The sequence below is a fragment of the Cynocephalus volans genome, chromosome 9 (assembly GCF_027409185.1).
Source record: "Cynocephalus volans isolate mCynVol1 chromosome 9, mCynVol1.pri, whole genome shotgun sequence".
Taxonomy (NCBI): domain Eukaryota; kingdom Metazoa; phylum Chordata; class Mammalia; order Dermoptera; family Cynocephalidae; genus Cynocephalus; species Cynocephalus volans.
This window is the reverse complement of record NC_084468.1, coordinates 98,938,202-98,963,769: the sequence shown is the minus strand read 5'-3', so window position 1 is coordinate 98,963,769 and position 25,568 is coordinate 98,938,202. Positions and strand designations below refer to the sequence as shown.

General features: G+C 36.1%; 1 protein-coding gene across 4 annotated transcripts in view; it reads right to left on the bottom strand.

Annotated features, from left to right (window-relative positions):
* Nucleotides 1-25,568, bottom strand: part of ANK2 (ankyrin 2) — a 249,644-nt gene that overhangs the window by 213,314 nt on the left and 10,762 nt on the right. For all 4 annotated transcript variants that reach the window (XM_063108814.1, XM_063108813.1, XM_063108815.1 and 1 more), the window contains exon 2: nt 4,710-4,811. In XM_063108814.1, the coding sequence (XP_062964884.1) occupies nt 4,710-4,811 (102 nt within the window). The remainder of the gene's footprint in view (nt 1-4,709; nt 4,812-25,568) is intronic.

The following is a 25,568-nucleotide window of genomic DNA, read 5'->3' as shown; positions in this document are numbered from 1 at the left end:
ATTTATTGATATTATTATTTATTGAGTGCTTGCTCTGCTAAGCATTTTGCAAACATCCCATTTAATCATTACAACAACCCTAGGACTTCGGTGTTGTTATGATCATTACACTTGAGAAAACTCACGCCTGGAGAAGTTGATTGCCCAGTTTTCTTGGCTGGTAAGTGGGGAAAAAATAAGAGAATTTGGATTACACCAGCCACATTTTTTAACTTGATTTCCAAAAATGCTTTATGGTTTGAGTATGCTATGTGAGAATACACTAAAGTCATTCTTGGGTGTACCTTCTTGTTGCTAAAGGCCTGGTATTTTAGGAACATTAATATTGTTGCTAAATATTGTTGAAAATGGTGCTTTGACCTTCTGTTTTTGAAAAAGGAAACAGAATTTAACTGATAATTTTGCACCTTTACACCTTAGTGGTAAAAGGTCAAGACCAAAAATTAGGACATTTTAAAAACTGTTAATCACTGGTGTCATATCTAGGATTGTGTCCAATAAATGCTAAGTGATAGCCCTTCGTTTTGAAGTCAATGCAGTGAAACTAATAAATTTTATACATGGTGAAATTATTTGAACCTCCTTGGGCTTTTATTGACTTGTAACTGGCTATAAATTTTTATAAAAATTTACAGAGTCTTTTAAATGTCTGGATATTAACCTCATTTGTGACAGTATCAGATCATCCCCAATTACTAAATAGATAAGAGAGTGTAAGTATTTATGGGTTTCAGAACTGAAGAGAATGCTAAAATTTATTCTCTTTTCTAAATGTACAAGAAGTAATAAGGTAAATAAATTACAAGTTTAATCTTTTAAAGAACATAAAAGTTAACAATCATATTTGTAATCATTAGGAAAAGAAAAATAAAAACTCAAAGTTTTCTTTAAAAGTATTATCTTGTGCCAAATTTATAAATTTTTCTCACATCTTTAAATAATTAGAAGCTAAATGATATTTTTGAATTAAATTTCAAAGTTCTCGTGGTAGTTATGCGACCAATTTTATAAACAAAAAATTTTTATTCAAATTTCAGTTTAAGAAAGTTTAGCACACCAACACAAGTGATATTTTTGGAAAGCTGGTGCAGCCCAGATTGCCTTTCATTAAGAAACACAACAGGGTACAGAAAGTCCTGGTTCGTATGCTACATGTCATAATGCTCCCTAGAAACTCAGGCTTAGAAGCAAAATAGAGGAGACATTTTTGTCTCTTCTTTTGTATGCCATATTAGCTTTAGTACAACACATTTAGAAAAAGCAATACTTTGAACAGTTGCCTCTTTTGCCCTCTTGGGTATTTGGAAATTATTTTCTGTTTTGTATTTTATTTGACTTTTAGTAGTAATCCTGGTGATAGTGCTCTTTGAATTAAAAGTTCCTTTTACTACCTATTATATTAAACTAAGGATGAATACAGATTTTTTTTTATATTAACAATGGTAGATTGAAAATAACTTTTGAGCTTCAAGATAAAGGATACCACCACTGTATGCTTTGAAGGAAGCTCCAAATATCTACTCAGAAACTAGAGAAAACTTGGACACGGGGACATCACTTAACTGCTTGTGGGCTCAGTCTCTGCATTTGTGAACTCAGGCTAGTCCCTACTTCATAGTACATTATCTCAGCTGATTTTTAAAATGTCACATGTAAATTCCCCAGCACAAGGTCTGACACACAGTAGTTAATTGGTTATCATTAGTCACTTTATTTCCCTACTTCCTATTTAATTTATAAATTCTTGAGCAGTGTTAACAAGGAACCAACACCAGACAACACCAACTACTTTATACCTAGTAAGTTCAGGTGACTGAGGAAAAACAATCTTTTTACTTTGTGTGGAGGTCAATTTTAATTTTTGGAATTCTTGTTGAATTATATACAGTAACCACTATTAGAATACATGCACCTTGGAAAGTCCTTTCATATTTCATAGTTTAACATCACAACCCAGGAACATAAGCATTGAAGGTATTGTTATACTGTTTTAGAGATTAGAAAAATGCCACTTTCCAAATTGAAATGATTTCTCAAAAGTGGAGATGGAACTTGAATTTGAGTCTGAGGGCTCTAAATTTTGGGTGGGTTTCATGACATCATGTTGCTTTTTCACACAAAAAAATTCTTCCTTTTTATAGTGACATGTTAGTGTATGACTGTCCATTACAAAAAAAATGTTAGGTTGGTAGAAACTTCTTGAGCTAACTTAAGAAGTTAAGTTGGTCTATAAATCTTAAAAGAATTAAGTATTTACCGTTGAGAGATTATTCTTTCTTAAAATAACCCTATGACCTTTCATACAATTAATATACTTGTTATACTTTAGGGTCAAGTGAACTGGGTTTGAAATGAAATTAGCTTCATTTTTCTTGTGTTTCCTTTTTCTCCCCTCAGAGTAAGCTTAGATGAACTAAATGAACTAATACTTTCATTACCTATTTATAAGCATATCACAAATTTAGAAAACTAATGAATAGATATTAAAATTTGGAGAATGTATTTAATCTACTTAAAGAAATCTATGGTATCATGTCTAAATTATAAAATATTTCATATTCAACCTCACAGGTATTTTATGGAATAAGTTCATGTATCTATATGGGATTTTTGGATGTTCCTTTTCTCTTAAGGTAACTAACATACCTAAAGTTCAAATTATTTGTTAAAAAAAACCCACAAAAGACTTATGATAAAAATATTCATAATGGAAAATAAGATGGCTAAGGAACATAGACACAACATTTGAAAGTTTTATATACTAGGTACAGTAATTTATCCTTACTCTTCAGGTCAGTGTAAATTCTGGGATTTTATCTTACATACAAGCTAAAAAGTTAAGCTGTTACTGTTTCATGATGCTGGTAGAAGACGCAAGTCTCCTAGGTTAGAGACAAAGGGCTTTATAATTCATGGCAAAAGCAGTAGCTGTGTGTTAACATGTTGCTCACAACGGTTCTTTATGCCCTTCTCCCCCCATATCCAACCGGGTTGACGCAGTGACCAGTGATGGATGCCTGCACATGTGGGTTGTGTTAAAGGAGAAGAACAATGACCATGGGGGATGCACACAAGCCTGCTTTTAGTCTGGGAGCAGTTGCTGCCTAATCCCTCAAGGTCGCCCACTGGAAGCACCACCCTGAGAAAAGGCCTAGCCAAAGAGTAGTCCCAGGGTCTTTCATTCTTATTATCTCCAAAAGTATCTGCAGCGATGCTCAGGGCCACAGAAGAATGTGTTTCCCAACAACAAGTAGCTCTCAACATCTTTTCATGATAAGAGACACACTCCCCTAAAGGATGAGAAACATTGCCATCAGTGACAATGCTTTCTATGCCAGTAACTTTTAAGAGGAGCAAGGGGAATCCCGTACCCTTCACAAAAGCCTCCAAGTGATTTTGATATAAGTACCTCACTGATCTGAGCATTGGTAACCATGAGAAGTTTAAAGATGGCGTAAGTCCTATAATCATATGTTTATTTTTTAAAAGATCACTTAAAGCATAGTGTACATAACTGACCAGAGTGGACAAGACTGAAGACAGAGCCTAATTAAGGAGGCTGTTGTGACAAACCTGGTAAGTGACCATGAAGTGATAAAAGTTGATGTGAATTTGGCCATAGACCATGGACCAAGAGAGGATGCTAAGCTGAAGAGCAGGGAAGATGAGTGATGGGAAACAGGTGGGGTGGAAGTGACATATTGGTGAGGAAATCAGCAGGTAGGAATTTGGGAGGAGTGTAAGTCTGGGGATGAAACAATACCAGATTAAGTTTTTGAAAAGTTGTATTTGAGAGATTTACTAATTTTGGTGGCCTGTGGGCTAAACTTAACTGGATTCAATATATACCAGGATGTAGAAACAAGCATTCTTTAGATTATTTAGAATCTAACAGTAAATTTTACCTCCTGCTAACTTAGAATTATTACTTACTTCCCAGCCAGGTTCTTGTCAAACTCACACACGCACGCGCACGCACACACACACACACACACACACACACACACACACACACCAACATTCAGCACACTATCATAAATACTGGGGTCCATTAGACACTTTAATTCATGGCATAAAATTCTTGGTCAAAAATAGCACAAAAAAGTCAACAATCATTGGACCAAATAACACCCAAAATGTATAATATTCTCTAAAGTCCTTATGGAATGGATGTGATGAATGAATAATCCAAACACTTCATTTAAACCAATAGTTCCAAACTTTTCTCAATATAAAACATATTTTCAAGCTAATTAAGAGAAAGAAGGGGAGTAATTTTTAATTTTATCCTCTTATTTCTCTATCCCAAATTGTAACAATCAGTTACCCACAAGGAAAAGGCACATAGCAGAGAAGAAAAGAAGCCACAGTCTGGATTACTAGTTGATGATAAATAAATGAGAAGAAAAACATCATTCTTGGCCAACATACAGCTAAGGATGGTCCAGAACATTTCACAGACAAAATTTACATTCAAATGTAAATTTTTAGTCATTTTGGATCTATTTTGCCAGCAATATTAACTCTAGATACAAACATCTGATACTTGAAAAGTTGGTAAGGGGGCAAAAGTGGGGTTTCTTAAGTATGAGTCATTGATATTTTAGTAAATTCAATAAAGACAAAAAATAACCTTGGGCTCTGGCGGTATATCTAGATAATGAGTGTTTCTTCACTGTACAACACAGGGCCAGCAGCCAGGCTCTCACCTGATTGCAGGTGTTGATGTCTATGCCCCCCTTCAGATATTCCACTACTTTGTCCAGGTTGCCTGCTCTGGCAGCGCGAAGGAAGCTTGCATTGCTGTCAGACTGTGAAAAAAGAAAAGACCTTTAGTGAACTATGAATAAAATAAAAATGCATCAAATACAGAAAGACAAATATGTTTCCACTACAAGTTAGAAAAGCTTTAGTTGGAAAAGATTTCAATACTCAATTGAAACCACTGAATAACCATTCACAGTATAAGGTAGCAACTTCATAATATTTCTAGAGAGTTAAAGACATTAAAGTCAGTGGGAACTATGCTCTGCTCTGCTATATTAAAGACTATTAAAAAACTATTAAAATGAAAATAATTGTTACTGCTTTATTCTAAATCTTCAGCCACATCCAAAGACAAATTTACACTACTCCCAAACACCACTGCTATTCATTTTTGCTTCAGGATTCTAGTGAACTTATTCTGCGAACAATGTCAACTCAAAAAAGAATTAGAAAACTAAAAAAAATTAAAGCTACTGCGGTTCTTCATTCTCTTTCTTTACTGTTGCTTTTCAGATGAGTCTGAGGGAGGGCACTGAGTAGGAATCACGTGGCAGTCACCTGCCCTCATCATAAGTGAGTAATGGAAGGTTCCCAGGGGACCTTGAGGAATGGGCATAGTTGGCAACTGTGGACTGGGCTGATGCAAATTTTGTGATCCCAGCGATTGTGGAAAAACACGACTAAATTTAAACCAGCTGACATAATACCAGACTAAAATCTCTTGGTAAAGATGATCACTCTGGATGCAGGCTGCTTTTTAAGTTTCTCATCTTCCCACACTCCTCTCAAAATCTGATCCTGGAAGAGACAGAATTCTCCCCATGAAAATTCCTAAGGAGAGTTGCTCCAGAGATACAGCTACAGTCACACTGCCCCTCTGGCTTGGTTAAAAAGTCTGACTTTTAAACCTTAACGTAACAATGATGATAAACTTTTTTTTAGGCTTCAGGACACTTACATAACTGTGATAATTTTTCTTGTGATAGAATATCTGACTAAAGAGAAAATGGTAGCATGAAAAGGAACATAATTTACCTATGAGCAGTGAGATCCACGTTTGATGGCTTTCATCAAACATCCTCCTTGCTAGGCTATACTGCCTCGCTCCCTTGAAGAAGGTGTGGGGCAGGCACTTCTGGCACACTCTGCCCAAGCTATTTATTATGATTGGTGGCGATGTACAGAGATAGACATGGAAATATTTTCTCTGGGAGTTTCAAGTACGGAATTACTTGCATACTGTTAAAACGATTTACACATGGGGAGAATAATAGCCCCAGGACTAAACTGCCTTGCACTTAACCCAAATACCACAATGGTTTGTATGTTTACAAATCAGATAGACAACTTATTAAGAGTTGAAAGGCATGACTGAAATTATACATCCGGAATTCCTGCTCAGTTCTTTAGAAGGGCATCGTGGTGTGATTAATAGCGTGCTCTTTTCCCCCTTCTCACAACCTTGAGATGCCTCACTCCTCATCCTTCCTGAAAGCTGTGCCCCTGGCAGAGTGCCCTAAGCATATCTGCAATGCCGCAGTGACTGAATTGTGAGTCATTTTAAAATGCCTACTCTATGAAATTATTTTGCTGTTTGCAGCAAATGCTAAATTCCAAGAGGATTTTCCACTTTCAGGTTTCTTGCCACAGCATTTAATACCGAAACATAATACGATGCATTATGTTATTCAATATCTCAAGAGACAATTTTTTTTTTACTATAAAACAACAAAAATTAAATAGTATTAGGTCACAGATATAAAATATAAAAATATGATTCCCATATATACGTTTTTTTTTTTCAAAATAAGTCTTGGACTATATATTATATTAAAGGTTGTTCCTAGAAAGTACTTCCCATTTGTACATGAAACAAATAATTACATGTCACACTTATTGTTTACTGTGGGCCAGGAACAGAGCTGAAGGAGTCATATGCATTACATCATCAATACTCGCAATAATAAAATGAGGAAGGAACTATTAACATGCTCATTTAATAGGTGAGGAAAGAGGTTTAGAAAGTTTCCAAGGTCACATATTTATTCAGTGGAAGATCCAAGACTTAATTGATGTTGATCAGACTCAGAGCTAGAAGTTTTATCTGCTGTTCTACCCCACCCCTCCAAAGTATTAAAGCAGATGTTACTACAGATTCTTAACCTATGAGCTACAGGTTTATTTCATTTGTGATAACCACAGTTATGGGCTTTGGTCTACATACCACTCTGTAAATCATGACACTTGCTAAACAGAGTACCTCGGCTGAAGAGAAACTTCTTGGCTGCAATCCCTATCCTTACATCTATCACCCAGCTATATGCACCTAGAAAAATTAGGAGCCAATCTGAGACACACTAAGAAAAATACTCATTTGGGAATGAGGAAATAGGTTGTAAAGTCCACGCTGCATTCAAAAGCCGATTGACTCTCTCTACATGCCTAATATGATTAAACCCAGCAAAATATCAGGTTGCTCTATTGTTCATATAAAAAAAAAATGCCATCAACAGGTAGAGCCAGACAGAGAGTCTGACCCCAAAGGGAAGAATAGATACCTGGAGATACCACTGCAGAAGCCTAGGGGGAGAGGCAATGCTCTGAAGGACACCACAGGCATCACCAAAGAGCACACAGTACACCCTCTTCAAACCTTCTCTAGGAACTGGACATGACACTGAGGATTGCTTTGGCTGTTACATAGTAACAAGAAGTTTTCATAACTAGTTTTCTCTTTGCCAAATCAATCTTTCAGAAGTGGATACAAGTCAAAGAGTTACAGCTAATCCCTGGAATTTTAGCAAACAATGTTCCCAGTGTTCCGGAGGGGCTGGACCCAGTGGAAATGCAATATCTGAGACATCCTTCCAGGGACCTCTTCAGCAGATGACTCATAGAAGACTGTGATATAAGCTGGATTCTTTTAGAACCCCGTTAAGGGATTTCATTTTCCCAAAGTGAGAAAATGCATTAAATGGAAGTATTATTATAAAATGGTCCAAGAATGTAGGTTTCAAGGACAGAATTAAAATGAGGCTTCAAAACTTATGTACAGATATTTACATTATTGAAGGTCAAACAGGGCTGGCCGGTTAGCTCAGGTGGTTAGAGTACGGTGCTGTAACACCAAGATCAGAGGTCCAGACCCCCTTACTGGCCAGCAGCAAAAAAGAAAAAAAAAAGGACAAATATATACACCTGAATAAAAATATATACTCTTCTCCCCCTTCCATGTAGACACATGCACATCCTGCCCTACAATGAGGTCAATCTGTGATTAATGCTCTTGACACAAGAGCTTTGGATAAACAGTAGTTAGTCTGGTTATCTTCAGTGAATACAGAGATAAAAGAGGATTCAAAGATTCATGAAGAGAAATGCAGCAATTTTTACCATGTTGTGTTTCCCTCTGATAATGACAAAAGTAAGAGTTTTAAAATAAGTATAACTAAGGGGAAAGCATGCTTTCAAAATAAGCTGTTTTCTTTGCTGAACCAGGAGATTTCACACATAAAAGCAAGGTAAAGAAAAAATGAGTCAATAGCAACTCCTCTGGGAGAAAGTCACAGACAAATGTTAGACTAAGCTCTCTGCATTGCTGCTTTATGTCCTTAGGACCCTCAAATCCTAAAATCAATTGTTGTTATGCCTATAAAGTCTGACTCTGGAGAAGAAATTCAAATGCTGAGTCCCACCTATTTTAATCTGCAACAGATGGATGTCATTAAAACTTGCCCCTTTAACAACCCTAGTCTGATATCTCAGGCCAAGAAAGAAAAATTTCCTCTTAAATTCTTCTTGACACAGTTCTGTATATTTTTTTGTATCTCAATGTTAGAAAAACAGAACAACTTTCTTTGCACCCAGCAGGGCAGACATGAAAGGCAAGGAGGAATGTGCATTCATGGAGCCATATTTTATCCTAAAGTGCTTCCCTGGAAGCTCCAGGGGTATACTCACAGGGGTCCACGACTTTGCTACAAGAGTTTTTAAAAAAAATTCTGTGCTTATATTTCAATAATCACCTAAGAGGGAAAATATAAACATAGCCCAGGTCAGCTGCATGGCTACCCTATAACTGAGTACAACCATATAATTTTGCTAAATGCCTTTGTGTTCATATTTCAGTGCTTAACAAGTGAGTTTTAGGTAACATATAAATGTGTGATATGCAAAAGTTTTGCAGTAGTACAGAGAGAAAAGAATGGCCAAAGAATGGGGTCCTAATACATGGCAAGATGGTATACACATGATGAATCAAAAGGGCCTGAGCAACAGAAGTAGTAGGATGTTAAGGCTGAAAATGAACATATGACTCAGATGCTCTCTTTGTAAAGTCCACTTGCACTGACCATTAGCAGAAAGTCTAATAAAAAGTCCACAGTGAAACAGTTTTCAATTCCCAGTATTAGCTTTTATTGGATCAAGTACACATCTTCATCACAATATTAATTTCATTTCCAAGTAAGTAAAGAGAGCTTTAAAAGATTATCAAATGACATGCCATTAAAATTGACATCAGTAAGTTCCCCTGATGGCTGTAAATTGCATTATCCTGAAGTAGAAAGCAAAATCCTAAACTTACGAATAATAGTTTGTACAACATGCTTATAAACATGGTATTCTTTATATTGTTTTCACTGAAATCAAATTCAGAAACATATTAAATTAAATATAGAACTCTGAGGTTATCTCTTTTCACTATTAAACCCAGTATTTGTGATTTAGTTTTAGACATTTCTATCCCTTCTATTAAATTGATGTAATTTATTTGAATAATAACTTTTAAAACTTAAGTAATTATTTTACTTAACTTGTAAAACCTTCTTCTTAGTTGTGGTATAAAAATTTAAGGAGTTTTATGTCGTTTTATGTTTTTTAAAATTTTAATTAATGCTATGATAACAGTAACACTGAAAGTTATAAAAATTTTTTATAGTTTAAAAAGAGATCAACACATTTTTCAAGTTTGAGAACCACTTCTCTATAAGTGTGATTCGGCCAGCAGTCACTCCTAGCTTTAAGAGAGTGACTGGCACAGAAGACCTCCCCTCACAGTCTCTGGCTTTTGGTGTACCCTTCACAAATATTTGCTGACTGATTAACCTTAAGTAAAGCCCATATTCCCTGTGGAATTTGAGGAATTTGCTTATTTTCTTAGGAAGCAGTTATTCCTTTGTAAAAAAAAAAAAAAAAAAAGAAAAGAAAGAAAGAAAGGGAAAAAAAGAGTCATTTACCTGCCTACCCTGAGATCTACACTTTTATTACAATGTAAAATAAATAAAATTTAGTAAAATAGCTTGAGGGGGAAAACCTAATATAAATACCAGGAAAATAAAGGACATTTTTGTAATTCCTTAGGTTTCTCCATAGGAATGTAGAATAAATTAAAATACATGTTAGGCAAATCATGAGTTGTATGATCTTGGGACTTTGCCTGTCTCAATTTTCCTTATGTACTTTATAGATTGCTAGAAGGATTAATGTAATGAGTTGAAGTTGCTTAGTCCAATGACAGTCATAGAGGACACTTACTGAGTTTGTTTTATATTTGTGGTTTTCTTGTAACGGATAAATGCAAAACAGCAATAGCATATCAAATTATAGATGCATACACATTATCTTTTTTAAATATGAAGATCATTGACGGTGCTGTGTTGCCAGCAGGTCTCAGCCATACCAGAGTTCTTGGAAATACTCTCAAGCGTACAGGTGCAAACGGGCAAAGGAACCCGGAATGGGTATGTTCTGACTCCAATGAGGAAGATCGAACAGAGCACTGTCTTGGTGAAATCTGAACACTTGTTACTTTAACATTCATACTCTCATATGGGGACTGTTGGATTGTTTAATTAATGCAGCTCTTTCTGTAGCTCAAATTGTTATTGCTATCTTGTCAAAAAACAAATACTTGGGGGCAATCGAGAACTGCATACTAGATATACCAAACTTTTTAAGAAAGAATTCCGCAAGTTGCCTTCCTACAGTCAGAACATATAAGTGATAAAAACATTTTACACCACAAAATCCCTCTTGACAACTTCTATTTAACTGCCACCATTAACAAAAACTATAAACTACAAACCTGTACACTCCAGTTCAAGCATGTAGATTAACCTACATTTTCTAGTGTCATTCAACAGGTCTTTAGATTGCTACTAAATGAAAACTACTGACAGGTGCTCTAATATTCACAAAGAATTAATGCAACTTCCCAAAAGAAAAGTATTCTTAATCCAATAACTTATGTGCTCAGAAAATTGGTTCAGATGTAAAAGTAAACTGTATGTTGTTGTAGACATATTCTGCTTAAAAAAAAAAGGGAACTGTATAAACATTTAATTGGGGAGGGGGGAGAAGGCAGAGTAAATATAGTTGTTTGTATTTTTACTGTTAAAATGTTAAGATAATTAATTATTAATATAAAATTGAGAATTAGAGTTAGAACAATATCTAAGTTTAACTACATTCATGAATTCTGCCTGAAAATTTTAATCAAATGTCTTTTTGTTATACGAGATCATTTGAAATTTCACTTTTATATAAAGACAATAATTTTCCCTTAATTTAGTATTACATTTTGGCATTGATTTTCACTAGCAAACTAAATAAATTATTTCACTCATCAATGTCTTCCTACGATACCATCCAGAAAAGTAAGAACCACCTACAGAATACCAAGTCCATTCCTTTCAAAGCACTAGTTAAGATTACTTTGCAATACTACATCAAGATTTATGAGTCCTCTGTACAATTCTTATAGTTTTAAAGAGTGTGAAACTGGAATATTATACAGCAGTGAGACTAGGAATGAATGAACCATATCTATATGCAACTTTCATAGAGCACACAAAGATAATGCTAAGCAAAAGAAGTCAGACACATAAAAGGGCATCTTTTTTATTCCACTTATTAAAGTTCCAAACTGGCAAAACTAATCCGTAGTGTTAGAAGTCAGAATAGTAGTTTCTAGAAAGAGTTTTAAAGGGGCTTCTGGTGGCTGGTCAAGTTTTAGTCTTACTTTCTAGTTCTGAATACTGTTAAACAGGTGTGTGCACTTCGTGAGAAATATCAAGATGAACATTTATAATTTATGCATTTTTCTGTGTATGTGCTATCTTTAAATGAAAGCTTTCTTTAAAAAGACTGACTCTAAGAAAAAGCAGTTCCTAACTTGTATGATGGTGACAAAATCACGGAAGAGTAAATAGATTTAAAAATAAGTATTCAAAAGTAGTATCTTTTTCTCACACTGGGGGCAATTTTTCTAATGCAGACTATTTCATATTATGCAAGAATTGTAATGAAAATTGTATTTGCATATATTTAAGGTACTACACAGTCTAAGAGACAATGCAAATACTAAATGCACACAAGTTTGATCTTTAACTCAAAAGAAAGTTTACTAAGTGTCAAACTCTAGAGGAATTTTTTTAGTTGATATATATTGAGGCTTTGTAATTTTAAAAACTACATGATTCTATTTGATCATACATGAATTATACTTTTCATTTAGCATTAATGAAGGTTATTCCACTTTTCTGATCTTTTGTACTTATTTACAAATAGTACTCCCCTGCTCTTCAAAATGTTTACTGCAAATCCAAGAAGACCAGATCTGGTTCACAGGTCTCAATTGTTAAATCTTCTGGGATAAATACAATTTAATACATTAAAAAAATTCTGGACACTCATTTTTCTGTGGAAGTTGCTTTTCTGAAAATTGAATCAAAATATTGATAAGGTGTAACACCCTTCCTCAGTGAATGAGAATTACTACCACAAGAACACACAAAAATAAACTAATAGTGAAAAAAACACATAAATTAGAAAAAAATAGTTGTGATGGACATTTGATAGCTATTTTATATTCCCGTGTGCTTTTGAAATTTTATAAAGTGATTATTTATGTGTATATATACCATACATACATATATGTTCATTATTAAAGAATTATTGAACAGAAGGAATATGAATTCTCCAGTTGGTAACTCATAACACAATAGAAGTGTGAACTGAAAAGTGACTTTGTTTTGCTGGCATCACTAGGTTTCATAAAATGTCTCTATAACTAGGCTCATTACTAAAATGTTTATGATAATGAGATATACCAAAACTTTCACTAAAATGGGAACTTCTACAAACATCGGTGGAAACTTTCTTAGGTGCTTATAATCCTGTCAGTTTCCTTTTAAACTTTAGGTTGAATTTAAAATGTAAGTAACTTCTCATAAGGCAGAAAATCAAAAGTTTTTGATTACTTGAATCCTAGGCATTATACTCTGAAATACCTACAGAACTCAGAAGTTCCGTCACCACATACATGTCAATATTTTCTGAATTCAAATGGGAGATGGTAAGTTTGTAGATGGAAGTACTTGTGGCCGATTTCACAACATTTACAAATTTCTCTGAAGAAAATCAACAATAAAGGAAACATTTTGCTGTACTATAGGTCAGATGTCAGATTAAATAAGAACTTGAAGTTCATCTTAAAACTTAAAGAATACTGTGATTTAGTGCTTTAGACTTTTTGAAAAGACAACATACTCTTTGCGAGGCCTGTTACATGAACAGATTTAAGGCATTACTACTTCTGTTACGGAGGCACCTTAATAATTGCTTTCGCCATTAAACTACTTAACAAAAGTTAATATTCCTTCCCAAAGAGCTTATCATACTTTCAGAGAATGATGTATAATCTAGGAGAATACAATTTCCCCACTTTCATTACTGGTTTCTTTTGGTGTAAAGATATCTTGCAATATCACAGTTTAGCTACATATACAATCCACATATTTGAAAAGTTCTGCTTACTGTTTTATGTTCAAAATGCTGGCAATGCACAGACAAGCAAAATATTATGCAAGTCCTACACTGAATATTATGGTCTCCACATAATATTCCCTAATATTTTTAATAGCTAAAGTCACATGGAAATCTGTACTTCACATGCCAACAATAAAAATAATCAAAACTTGGTGCTCCATATTGGAGGTTAATAATACAGACCACATCTATATACAATTGAATCCTAAACAGTTCTCAACTATTGCTTTAGGATCGCCAACTGGTATTCATTGTATGTAAAATAATGAAAAGATTATTTTTAAAACAAGCTGCATCCAAGACCTAATCACTTCCTTCATTTCCAACTAGCTGGCTATCTTTGTAAAAATATTCTGCCAAGATTTTAAAATCAACATGCCCTAAATGAATATGGGCTCAAAACATGGTAGAGCTTATCAAGTTTTTATAAAGTGCATACAAATTTCCAAAGGAATTTCCTTTTGGATAATCACTGGTTACAAAAAGAGTTGGTTTTATAAATAAATAATAACCAACTATAACATTTAGATCAGGGAAAAAGAGTGAATGCTGTTGATGACATTCTGTAACAATAGTTTAACTCACTCTTCAAGAAATCTTTACACAAAACTCTTTTCATTCTCTGACTAATCATCATGTTAATGTTACAGGACATTTGCAGGAAAAGATATATTAGAGTTCATCTCACTGCAATACTTAAGGATTAGGATAAATGTATCTAAATTAGATTTTAGTCTCCCTTCAAGGCTTTTAAAACTGCAGGATACAAAAAAAGAAAAAAACCCAACCAAGTGAAAATATCTTTCATCAATTTTTTATTATGCCAGGCATCCTACAGTGTTAATTTACTATTGCCCCCTTGAGGTAGGCACCACATTTTTAGCCCCATTGGTCTGACTATTCTTCAACTTGAGAGACCATCTGCTCTGAAGTAATCATCACTCAATCAGAAGCAGCTTCGTGACACAGCACAGATGAGGTGCTGAATGCACCCCATGAACTGCACACACTGAAAAGGAGATTGCTGCTTTAGCATTGAATTATTCAGAATTGAACAACAAAATAGATTCTTGAAAAGAAAGCTTCACAGTGCCTTATCTTATAATATGACCAGTATTTTAAAAGAACTTATATGTATTTTTCTATCATGATACATTTCCTTACACTGTTGATTTTAGTGTGGCCCTGTTAAGATGCATATGAAAATATAGGTTTTTTCATAAAAATCTCGTACACATCTGTGTCAGTCAGATTGATGTTTCTAGATAATATTACTTGATTACAGCTTAGCAACCACACACCATGACAACCTGACTCTACTTGTTTAAATGTAATTTTGAACTTCTTCATCTTGTTTTCAAAAAAAGAGACCAGTTTAGAGCAAATGCATGTTACTCAACTCAAATTTTTCATTTTTGCTCTTCTGAGTACAAAATTTGTGCAGTATTAATATCTACTCCACAATAACACAGAAATTCAAATTCATTATTTTCTAATATCACTTCTTGTCCCAAGGCAATATTTTAATTTCCTGGGGAATAATAGACCCAAGAAATCTGCTTTTGCCACCCCTGAGTTTCTATTTTTTAAAAAAAATCTTTCTAATTACTGGATGTCAGGAATTGCAGCATGATAATTATGCTGTTTGTTAGAAATCATTCGTGTATCTCTGGTCCCTTTCATTAAACTGTTCTTAGGTTCATTGTCATCTGTAAGATGCCAAGAGCCCATCTCTCTAACGTGCATATAATTTTTGAGAACTTATTCATTCAACCCAGTCTCCAAAGGAGGTGGGTCCCAAAGAAGCATGCACATCTTTCAGCCTCTTTTGCATGTTAGTGACGATCTACATGAACACTGAATGCACACAATGAAATTTAGAAGGCTAAGTTCCAATTCTAATAAAGTCAGCATTATGCTAAATGTAACATAGAAAATCATTTTTACCTCCATTTCCTGACCCATATCATACCGACCCCTTGGTGCACAACAGTGTCAACAAAGTTTTTAATGTTAAATTTTTTTTTTAAAGTAACTTAAGATATGTAATGTGTGTACTGTATAAAAAGAAAATCAGTTCCCAATTTGACTAAGTTAATTTGGTTAAATTACTGAAAGGATTTATAATTATGCCTACTTAAATGTATACATATTGAAAAAAAATCATAGCTTTTGATTTGGAAAAAGAAAATAAATTAGTCAAACAGGTTATTTTGATAATAAATAGTTAACATAATTTAAGCAGTCCTTAACAACAAGTTGTTTTAGTTAGAATCAGACAATTATTTTTGAAGCATCTATTGTGTGCCAGGCAACAAAATAAAAATTAGACGCTAGGGATTAAATATAGGAGAAATAAGCATGATCCATCCCCTCAAAAATTTAAGATCTGCTGTTTAGAAGAGAAAAAACAAAAACAAAAACAAAACTTCAGCTACAATAGGATCCATGAATTAGAAGTGGGCAAAGTGGATCCAGGGAGATTTACTTAGAGGCAGTAATCCAAGCAACAGATGTGTGTTGGTTTAATAAACATATTTTACAATTTACATTTAGATTTGGAATAGGAATAGCAATATAGTGTTTGATAAAGGATCCTAGTGATAAGTCAGGTAGAAAACAGCCAGCACAGAGAATAGAAAGTGTAATGTCATAAAGGCATAAAAGAACATGGCATGGGGACAACTACAAGTAATTCAGTATGTGTGAGTTATAAAGATCATGTTGGAAACAGGAAAGAAGTAAAATCCTGAGAGTAAAGCAGGGCCCAGATTGAGTGTTACCCTGTAGGTGAAGGGACAGAAAAAAGACAAGATCAGAATGTTGTTTTAAAATGATTACTCTAGTAATATATGAAGGATGAGTTGGAGGGGAAACTTGTGCTTGATGAAGAAGGGATTTGTCAAATACATAGGAAAAAAGGCTGTAAAACTTAAGGATTGAATTTGAGGGCATACGGAAGAGAAGAAACTTAGGAAAAATTTAGAGACTTATAGCTTTGGCATGTGCTGAGTGACATTTTTAATCAAGATCAGGAATTTGGGAGAACAAAATACTCAAAAATTGGAGAGAAGAACACAATAGTTTGGTTTTGGAATGATTAAATGTGAAGGTCTATCACTGCATAGTAGGGAGTTGAAAATGCAAGACTAAAAAGTCCAGGAGAGAGGCCTGGATTAAAGACATAGGACACACCGTGACATCTGGGAGTGACCCAAGTTTTTTTGCTGATACTGGATTTCGCTTCACTCCTTACCATTTCCTTGTCTATTGAAACTCCTAGGAATAAGGAAGCGCCTGTTGTAATGCCTCTGGAAGGGAAGACTGTTGACCTATCAATATCTTTTATGAAATGCAGGAAGTGCTGATAAATAGAAATTAGAGAACGTGTGTGTGTATGTGTATATACAAATATATATATACACACACACACATACACACACACACACCACTGAAACTAGAAGAGAATTCTGTATAGATTTCTCATGAGCTCAGAATACTGCTATTGTGCAGCTGACGTTTCCCCATAAGACCAGGGCGCAAATGACATGTCGCTTTATCCTCAATGGATGTGACCTGCTGCGACTTACTAAATTTACCCTTGTGCTATGAACTTCAATTGTCAGGAATAGTTTAAGCTATTCGATTCTAATTCTATGCAAAGTATAGAGTTAATGTAATTTTACACTGAAATGTAAAAGATAGGATTGAACACTGGTTTAAAAAAGAAATGTGTTTGACTAATTACAGTATATAGCACACAGCAGTGGAAAAAAGATTAGCAGACCAAATATTTGTAGCTTGCACTGTCTTTTATTTATTTATTTTTAGCATTTTAACTTATGTTACAAAATCTTTCTGTTGGAACTCAATCAACAAAAACCCCTCAAGTTATTACTGTATTTCAATGAATATCTGAACTTCTTCTGACGCAGCTTTCAAAACAAATTCTTCATATGTTGGGGTAAGATCATTGGCATCAACTCTAAAGAGAATTTTGAAAAGTAAGGAAATTCCTTATTTAAACATAACTAAAAACAAAAGCAGGGTTAATTTCTCTCATGGAACTAAGCTTTGGTTCAGATGCCCAAGACCCTCTTTTAAAGAAAAATCAGGCTTAAGCCAGGCTTAATGAGAAATGAAGGATTCTCTACTATTTGTCTTTTATGATTTGACTTCTACAGGAATTTGTATTAAGTGGACCCTGTGGGGCTATTTCCCAGAGGCATCGGGGATAGCTTCTTCAGGATACCCCCCCTGAATCTACCCTCAAGTTTGACCAAGTTCCTTTACTTTGGGGTCCCCGAATGCCCTGAGCATTCAACCATTCATAAATATCTGTTGACTTACTACTTACAAGCATAACATTCCACTAAATATTGTGCACGACTCCAGCAGGGTCCTAAATTTATCTGTTTACACGTCTATGTCCCCAACTGGCCTGGACCTCCAGGGTAGGTATAGTGCATGACTTAGTATTCCTTGTATCCCACTACCCAGCACAGTGTCTGATGCAGAGTAGATCAATAAATATGTATGGAAATGAAACAAAATAAAGAAAGGAGTTTGAAAGAGTACAGTTGGCCAAATAGGAGTGTGAAGCAGTATTTGTCAACATGAATTAAACTACTGAAAAATGTGGTAGATCAAGTAAATTTTTGCAGACACTAGATTTTAACACTTGGTTTCAAACCTTGATTAGCAAAATTTATACTGCTATCACATTAATTTACTTGGAACTCATGACCTAAGATTAAAGTCATGGTGAAAAGTTTCCCTTATGATTCTACTGGATATCCACAATAAAACCAAATAATGTTTAACTCTTCCTAACGGTTGATGAGTAAAGAGTACTGTGTAAGACGGCCTTCATCTGTGCCGTTACTACATTACAGCTGAAGTCATGAGATAACTCCTGTACTTAGCAACGGACTTGCCTAGCCAGGCTCTGGATCTCAACATACCCTAACTTTAAGTTAACAAATAACTGGCAACTATGGCATTAGCAAAGAAATTAAATATAGAAAGAAACCAGTATCACTGATACTAACTGCATAAAACCATTAGTGCTCTGTTTCTTAAAAATAAGAAACTATAATTTTGCTCTTCTTTGGGGGAAAAAGACTTTTTATAAAGCAGTAACATAAGCTTTTATTATTTTTTAAATTACCCATGGAATAGGAGAATTACTGACTATCAGTATTTTTGAATGTACAAACTTCAAAAAGTTCATGGAAAAATAGAATTAAAAGATAATACAAATCTTTCCGTGAACTTTTTGAAGAGCCCTCGTGTAACTTACAGTAACTCATTCAATATCCTCAGTAGTTACAGTAAGATTAATTAATCTTCTAAATAAAAGAGATCATTGGTATGTTTAAATTATTCTAACCAAGATACAGAGGAGGGAGGCTGTTTACTCATTATACACATAAGACATGTTTCACTTCAGTCATAGCAAACCTATACTTTAATTCCACTTCTACATTTTTATAAAAATAACTATCTGTAATATGACATAAACTATTGTGTGTGTGTGAGTGTGTGTGTGGAGAGAGATAAAGAATCATATATCCCATCTCCAGAACAAACTTTTAACTAGCTTGCCTTATAATTCTTAGAATTGCCAAAGCCTAGTTCAGTGCCTAAACTATATCAGCCAGTAAATGTAATTATGATGACAAGAGTCTTGGAAAGAACATTATCATACATTTTAGTCTTATGTAAAGCTGACAACAGGTAATGTAAATACAAGTATGCTTGCTTTAATTGCTCAAAAATTAAACCTAGAAAATTGCTAAAATAAGAGTTAGATGACTTTTGCATATATGAAAAGATAACAGAACTTTTTTGCAAAGCAATAGTTAACAATAGCCAGAAAGACCTTGCTCATCCACCAAATATAACTTAGTTGAAATGTCAGAATTTTTCTTAAATATTAACACCATAGATACTTTATTATTCGTCATATGAACCAAGGTGGCAGAATACCATTGTCTCAGTAATTAAAAGAGAACACTTGTGAAACTAAGAGATGTTGAGGAGTTCATTTAAAAGTTGAGATTGTGCCATTTCTGATTAGCAACATTCACAATGGGAACCGAGTACCTAATGTGAAGCACGGTGAGAACACAGATATGCATTAACATCCTGCAGCGTCACTACAAGACAGTCCTCCTCAGCTGGAAATGCTCCACTTTTATTCAGTTTGTTTTTCTTACATATGAGAATCATAGGGTATCTTACTAATTGAGTTTTCTCCACTGATAATATATTTTGAAAGATATAACTATTAATTTAGCATTAATTATGTAAAGTAGTCATTACAAAAATTTAGGCTGCCCAAAAGCCTTCTCTTGTGCTTATGATTTTGAGTAAGAGAATTAATGTTATGTGTTTTGATTAAGTTTACTATTCTTTTTTTCCACTTTATTTTGTCTTAAGATAAACACTTGTCAAAAGGCTCATTGAGCATACAAGTCAATTCTTCATTGTTTTTACACGATTCATATGTTTACACAGTTTTAGTGATTCCTTATTAAAATGTTTTAACATTTTCTTACAGAATATGGACTGACATAACACATCATGTTAGGATTCAACATGCCATCCAGACCTGCTTTTTCTTTCAAGTCATCTGTCTACTCTCAAGACTACAATACACAATTTGCTTTTGTGTGCATGTACTCTGCTTCTCAACTAGACTGCCAGCTCCTTCAGGGATGAAAAATATCTTGTACTTTTTATATTTCTTTCTCATACCCCTACTACTATATTAATAGCTAACCTTACTAAATGCTGAACACATTCATAATCTTACTTAATCCTCAAAAGTCTCCGAAATGAGAAAACTGAGGCTTAGTGAGGTTGAACCACTTGTACATAGATTTTTGGGAAGTAAGCAGCAGAGCTGAGATTGTTACTCAGCCAGTCTTACTCCAGAGACCACCATTCATTACCACCTTCCCAATTCCACCCAGAAATGCTAGTATCTTTTCACTGTTGACTGACTTGTAGGAGTGGCTGCTGCTTCTTGCTCTGGGGCGAGGCCACTGTGGCCAAATTCTTGGCTCAATGCTGATGTTCTGATCTCCCATTTTGCCCAATTCCCTTTTTCGTGTTAGACTCAGGGCACAAAGTTTGAACAATATGGCACTGACACCTCTGGAATACCAAGATTTTTTTTGCTAATCCAAGTTGTAACTTTTAAGGACACAGTTGTATTATTTCAAAATAGCATTGCATATTATACTCAATAAGTGAATCTAGAGTGATGTCTCTATCACAATTATCACTATTAACATGCAAAGAAAAAATGTTTTCAAGCTCCACGGCAATGGTAGGCTTCAAAGACATTTGTTCCTCTGTTTCTAAAACAGCATGCAGACTTTTACCAGCTCATACTGACATATTTCCGTGAGTGGGATTTAAACCTGGACTGCTTCCAAGAAGGATGAAACCTCTCTCAGCTGTTCTTAATTAATCACCACACCTGCTGTTGAAATGTTGATTCTACCTTCAAGAAATAATAGTAAATCTCTTCTCAGTGAAAATGAGGTAGTAAAAATGTACCCATAAGTGCTCTCCCTCAAATTGATTGAAAAGCTAAATAAATGTGGAATATTAAATGAAATAATTTGTTATGAAGCCTAAAGAAATATAGAAATATATATTTTCATGAGTATTTGTCTAAAACTACATAAATATCTATGTTCTTTCGCTCCTCGTTTGCTCTTACAATCTCCTTTCTCTTAAAAAGGATAGGGAAATTCTTGCAAATAAGTAAATATATATATGTGTATGTATGTGTGTGTATATATATATATGTGTGTGTATACATGTGTGTATGTGTGTGTGTATATGTATACACACACACACACACATATGTATATATACACTCTCAGAGTAGAACATTTGAAAAACACATAAAAAAGAAAACAAAACAAATTATGGACTCAGCCATAATCACATTACCCAAACTTAGCACTGCATATTTTGATGTGTTTTCTTCTAGAATTTTTCTACAAATACACTGTATGTGTGTGCATAGATAATGTTTTTACAAAGTTAGGATAATAATGTCCTGTCTTTTACTTTGAAAAACTAACATTACAAAATAAGTATTGCCTAACAATTCAAAAGTTTTAAAAGATATTTTAAATCTCATATAATAGTTTAGGGATAGATTATCATTATTTTTATCTTCCTCCAATCATTTGTACAGAACTAGTGCATTCAGTTTTCATTATTTTAAATAAGGTGGGGTTTTTTGTTTTTTTTTAAAAAAAGATAACCGGTAGGGGGATCTTAATCCTTAATGTGGTGTTGTCAGCACCACGCTCTCCGAAGTGAGCTAACTGGCCATCCCTATATAGGATCCGAACCCCTGGCCTCGGTGTTATCAGCACCGCCCTCCCCTGAGTGAGCCATGGGCCGGCCCTTAAAATCAGGTTTTGATAAAAAGTTTTGTACGTAAATCTTTGTTCTTGTCTTGACTGTGTCAATTGTTTAAATTCCTAAAGGTGGAATAACCATGTTAAAGAATGTAGATTCTTGGTACATACTGTACATATTTTGAAACTGTTTTTCAGAGGGATTCAGAGGGACTGAATCAAAAGATACTATCATACAAGGTCCAGGGTTCCGTCCCTGTACTGGCCAAAATAAAATAAATAAAAGATAATACCATAATTATTTGCAGAAGAGCCTGTCTCAACACAATCGTAACCTCAAATTTGCTTTGTTCAACTGATGTATGTATCATTGTGATTTTGATTTTGATTTTTCATTTTTGAAGAATATGAAAACTTAGTAATGTATTTATTGTCTACTACATTTTTTTCCTCGATTTGTCTGTTCATATTTTTTGTGCTTGTAGAGTTTCAAATGTGCTTTTTATTTTCAAAATCTTCATACAGATAGGATAACATTTTGACATGTTTTTTACAAATTTTCCTGAGTTTGTTATATAAATTGCAAAGTTGTAGCACTAGGCTAATGTTGGAATCCTGTTCATGACGCCAATTGTGGAGCTCATTTACCTGCCCATAATCCTGCACCAACTGGGCCAATTGTTGAGCTAGGGCTGGGTCTGGAGCTCACAGACCCCCCAGCCTGTTGTCCAGACTGGGTCACCAGACCCCTTACATGCAGGTCTATGAGCTAGGTAACCGGCAAACAGGTCCTTGGAAGCTGTAGGTTCGAAAGCATGGCTGCATGTGAAGCGGGAGCCGAGGCAGTAAACTCCAGCCAAGGTGGTGGTGCTGCGCAGGGGCACTAACTCCACCCACACTCAACCTGCCCTGAGGCAAGGGGGCCTTATTAAATTATTCTATTTTACCAACAATTCACCCCTTCAGGGCCCCTCACCATACAATCTATGTGTTCAGAATCTTCCGCAATGTTCCCTTAGCAAGGATAAATGAAAGTTACATTCACATATTACACATTCCATCCCAGTCCCAAGTCTTTAGCTTGTTGCAGCACCAACTCAAAAGTCCAAAGCCCAAAGTCTCATCTGAGACCAAAAGGCAAAAGTCCTTCCAGCTGTGAAGCTGTAAAGAGTCAAAAACAAGTTTATCTACTTCCAAGATCTAGTGGGACAGATATTGGGTACACATTACCATTCCAGAAGGGAGGAATAGAAAGGAAAAACAGGCCTCAAACAAATCCAAAACCCAAACAGGGCAAGCGTTAAGCACACTGGAGCACCCGGACCCCTAAAGCATTGTGCAACCTCACTCCTATAGTTCCACCAAGTGCAGACCATTGAGCTGCCTAGTGCCTGCAGCTTTTCCAGGCTGGCACTGAACACTGCCAGCAGCCCCATGGTTCTGGGCTCCTGGTGGCAGTCCTGCAATCCTGGCTCCACTAGACATTTCCTCAGTGGGGGTTCTCTGGGGGTTCTGACCCCACTTTTCTGCTCCACATTGCTCCATAGATGACCTCCGTGGCTCCACCCCTGCAGCAGTTCTCTGCCTGAGTTCCCAGGCTTTTCCATACATCTTCTGAAATCTAGGTGAAGGCTGCCATGCCTCCACTGCTCTCGCATACTGCTGGCCTGCAAACTTAACACAACATGAATGCCACCAGGTTTTCAGCTTTTGCTCTTCAGAGGTGCTGAGGCAGGATGGCTCCAGCCAGAGCAACTGGGATGCAGGGAGCAGTTTGCCGAGGACAGCTGCACCCCAGATCTGTCCTCCAGGACAAACTCAGTTCTCCTAGGATGGGAGGAGCTCTCTCCCAAACTTCTCAAATGTCCTCGGGGCCTGTGATGGGCGGGGTACCCACCCAGACTTCTCAAATGCCTTTAGGATTCTTTTTCCCATTGTCCTGGTTTTTAGTATCTGGCTGCCTCACCACCAAGATAATGTCTTTAGCAAACAGTTTATCTGCTTCACCCTTGCATTTTTCTCTTGCTCTCTGCTTCTCTGCCTCATGGCCAGGCTGCAAATTTTCCAAATCTTTATGCTCTCCTTCCCTTTTACATTCTGGCTTTTGAATTACTTCAATTAGCTCGGCTTACACTGGCTACTCACTCAGTCTCAGGCAGTTTTGCAGCATTTGCCCACAGTTCAAACAGCTGCATTTTCCCATTCCATCAAGGAGTGGCTGCCCTGCCCCTGTGCATATCTGTGGCTCTCCTGTAACAGCTAGCACTGAGACAGGCACGTAGTAATGGAGACTAACTTTTCCACGTTTTCACCAGGTGAAAACATACTTGAAATTCTGCAGGGGCACCTGTCCTCAGGCCATCTGCCCATCTGCATGTGGCACTCTTTTCAGGTTTAAGTGGCATCCTCTGAGCCTTTTGTCTTCAGGCAAATGCAACATGTGTTTACTATATCATCTCTAGAGCAGGTTACACCATCCACCACTAGGTCTCTTAGCTGCAGCAGCCAGGGGCTTTCCCTGTTTCTGCTATTTTACTGTCTCAATTTCTCGTGCACAACAGTTCATGCCTGGAGATGCACGGTTTTCTCCAACTCACCACTGGGTTGGTTGTCTTCGCTGGTGTAAGAGGTAGGAGTGGCCAGTCACTGCACGTCATCCTCCAGAACATTTATCCATGCTTCCAATAACTCTGCTTTCTGCCACAAATCTTGATCAGCTTGCAGCATAGTGAGCAGCAGCCAGGCTCCGGTCAGCAGAAAAGTGGTCAACAGGCACCAAATGCTCAAGGATAGCCACATTTTCTCCCCTTCCCAAGGGGTTTTGCATTGTAGTACCTGGTCTATGCTGCCTTGCAGAACAGTGTGCAGCAACCAGAGCCCCTTCGATAGGAAGGTGGCCATAGGGCAGAGCATATTCACAAGTAGCCACATTTCCTTCTTCTTCCAAGGGCTTTCGGCTCCTGTACCTGCTCAGAATCCTGTCACAGACTACACCAATTGTTGGGCTACTTGACTACGCCAGTTGTCATACTAGGGCTAATGTTGGTATCTTGCTGATGTCGCCAATTATAGAGCTATATGACTATGCCAGTTGTTGGGCTCTCCTACCTGGCCACAATCCTGCACTGACTGGGCCAATTGTCGAGCTAGGGCTGGGTCTGGAGCTCACAGACCCCTCAAACCCGTTGTCCAGACTGGGTCACAAATCCTTCACACACCAGGCCAGGTCACCAAACCCCTCACACACCAGGCTGGATCACCAGATCCCTTACACGCAGGTCTATGAGCTAGGTAACTGGTAAACAGATCCTTGGAAGCCCTAGGTTCGAAAAGCATGGCTGCATGCGTGGCACCCGCCTGAGGCAGTAAACTCCAGACAAGGTGGCAGCACCTGTGCAGGCGCACTAACTCCACCCACATGCAACCTGCCCACAAAGAATGCTGCACCACCCCTACCCTGTCTTGAGGTGAGGGGGCCTGATTAAATTATTCTATTTTCCCAACAAAAGTATAAACTTCTACTTTTATATTTTTATTTCTTTGCTTTTATGCTTTCTGACCTTGAATCAGTGAAATACT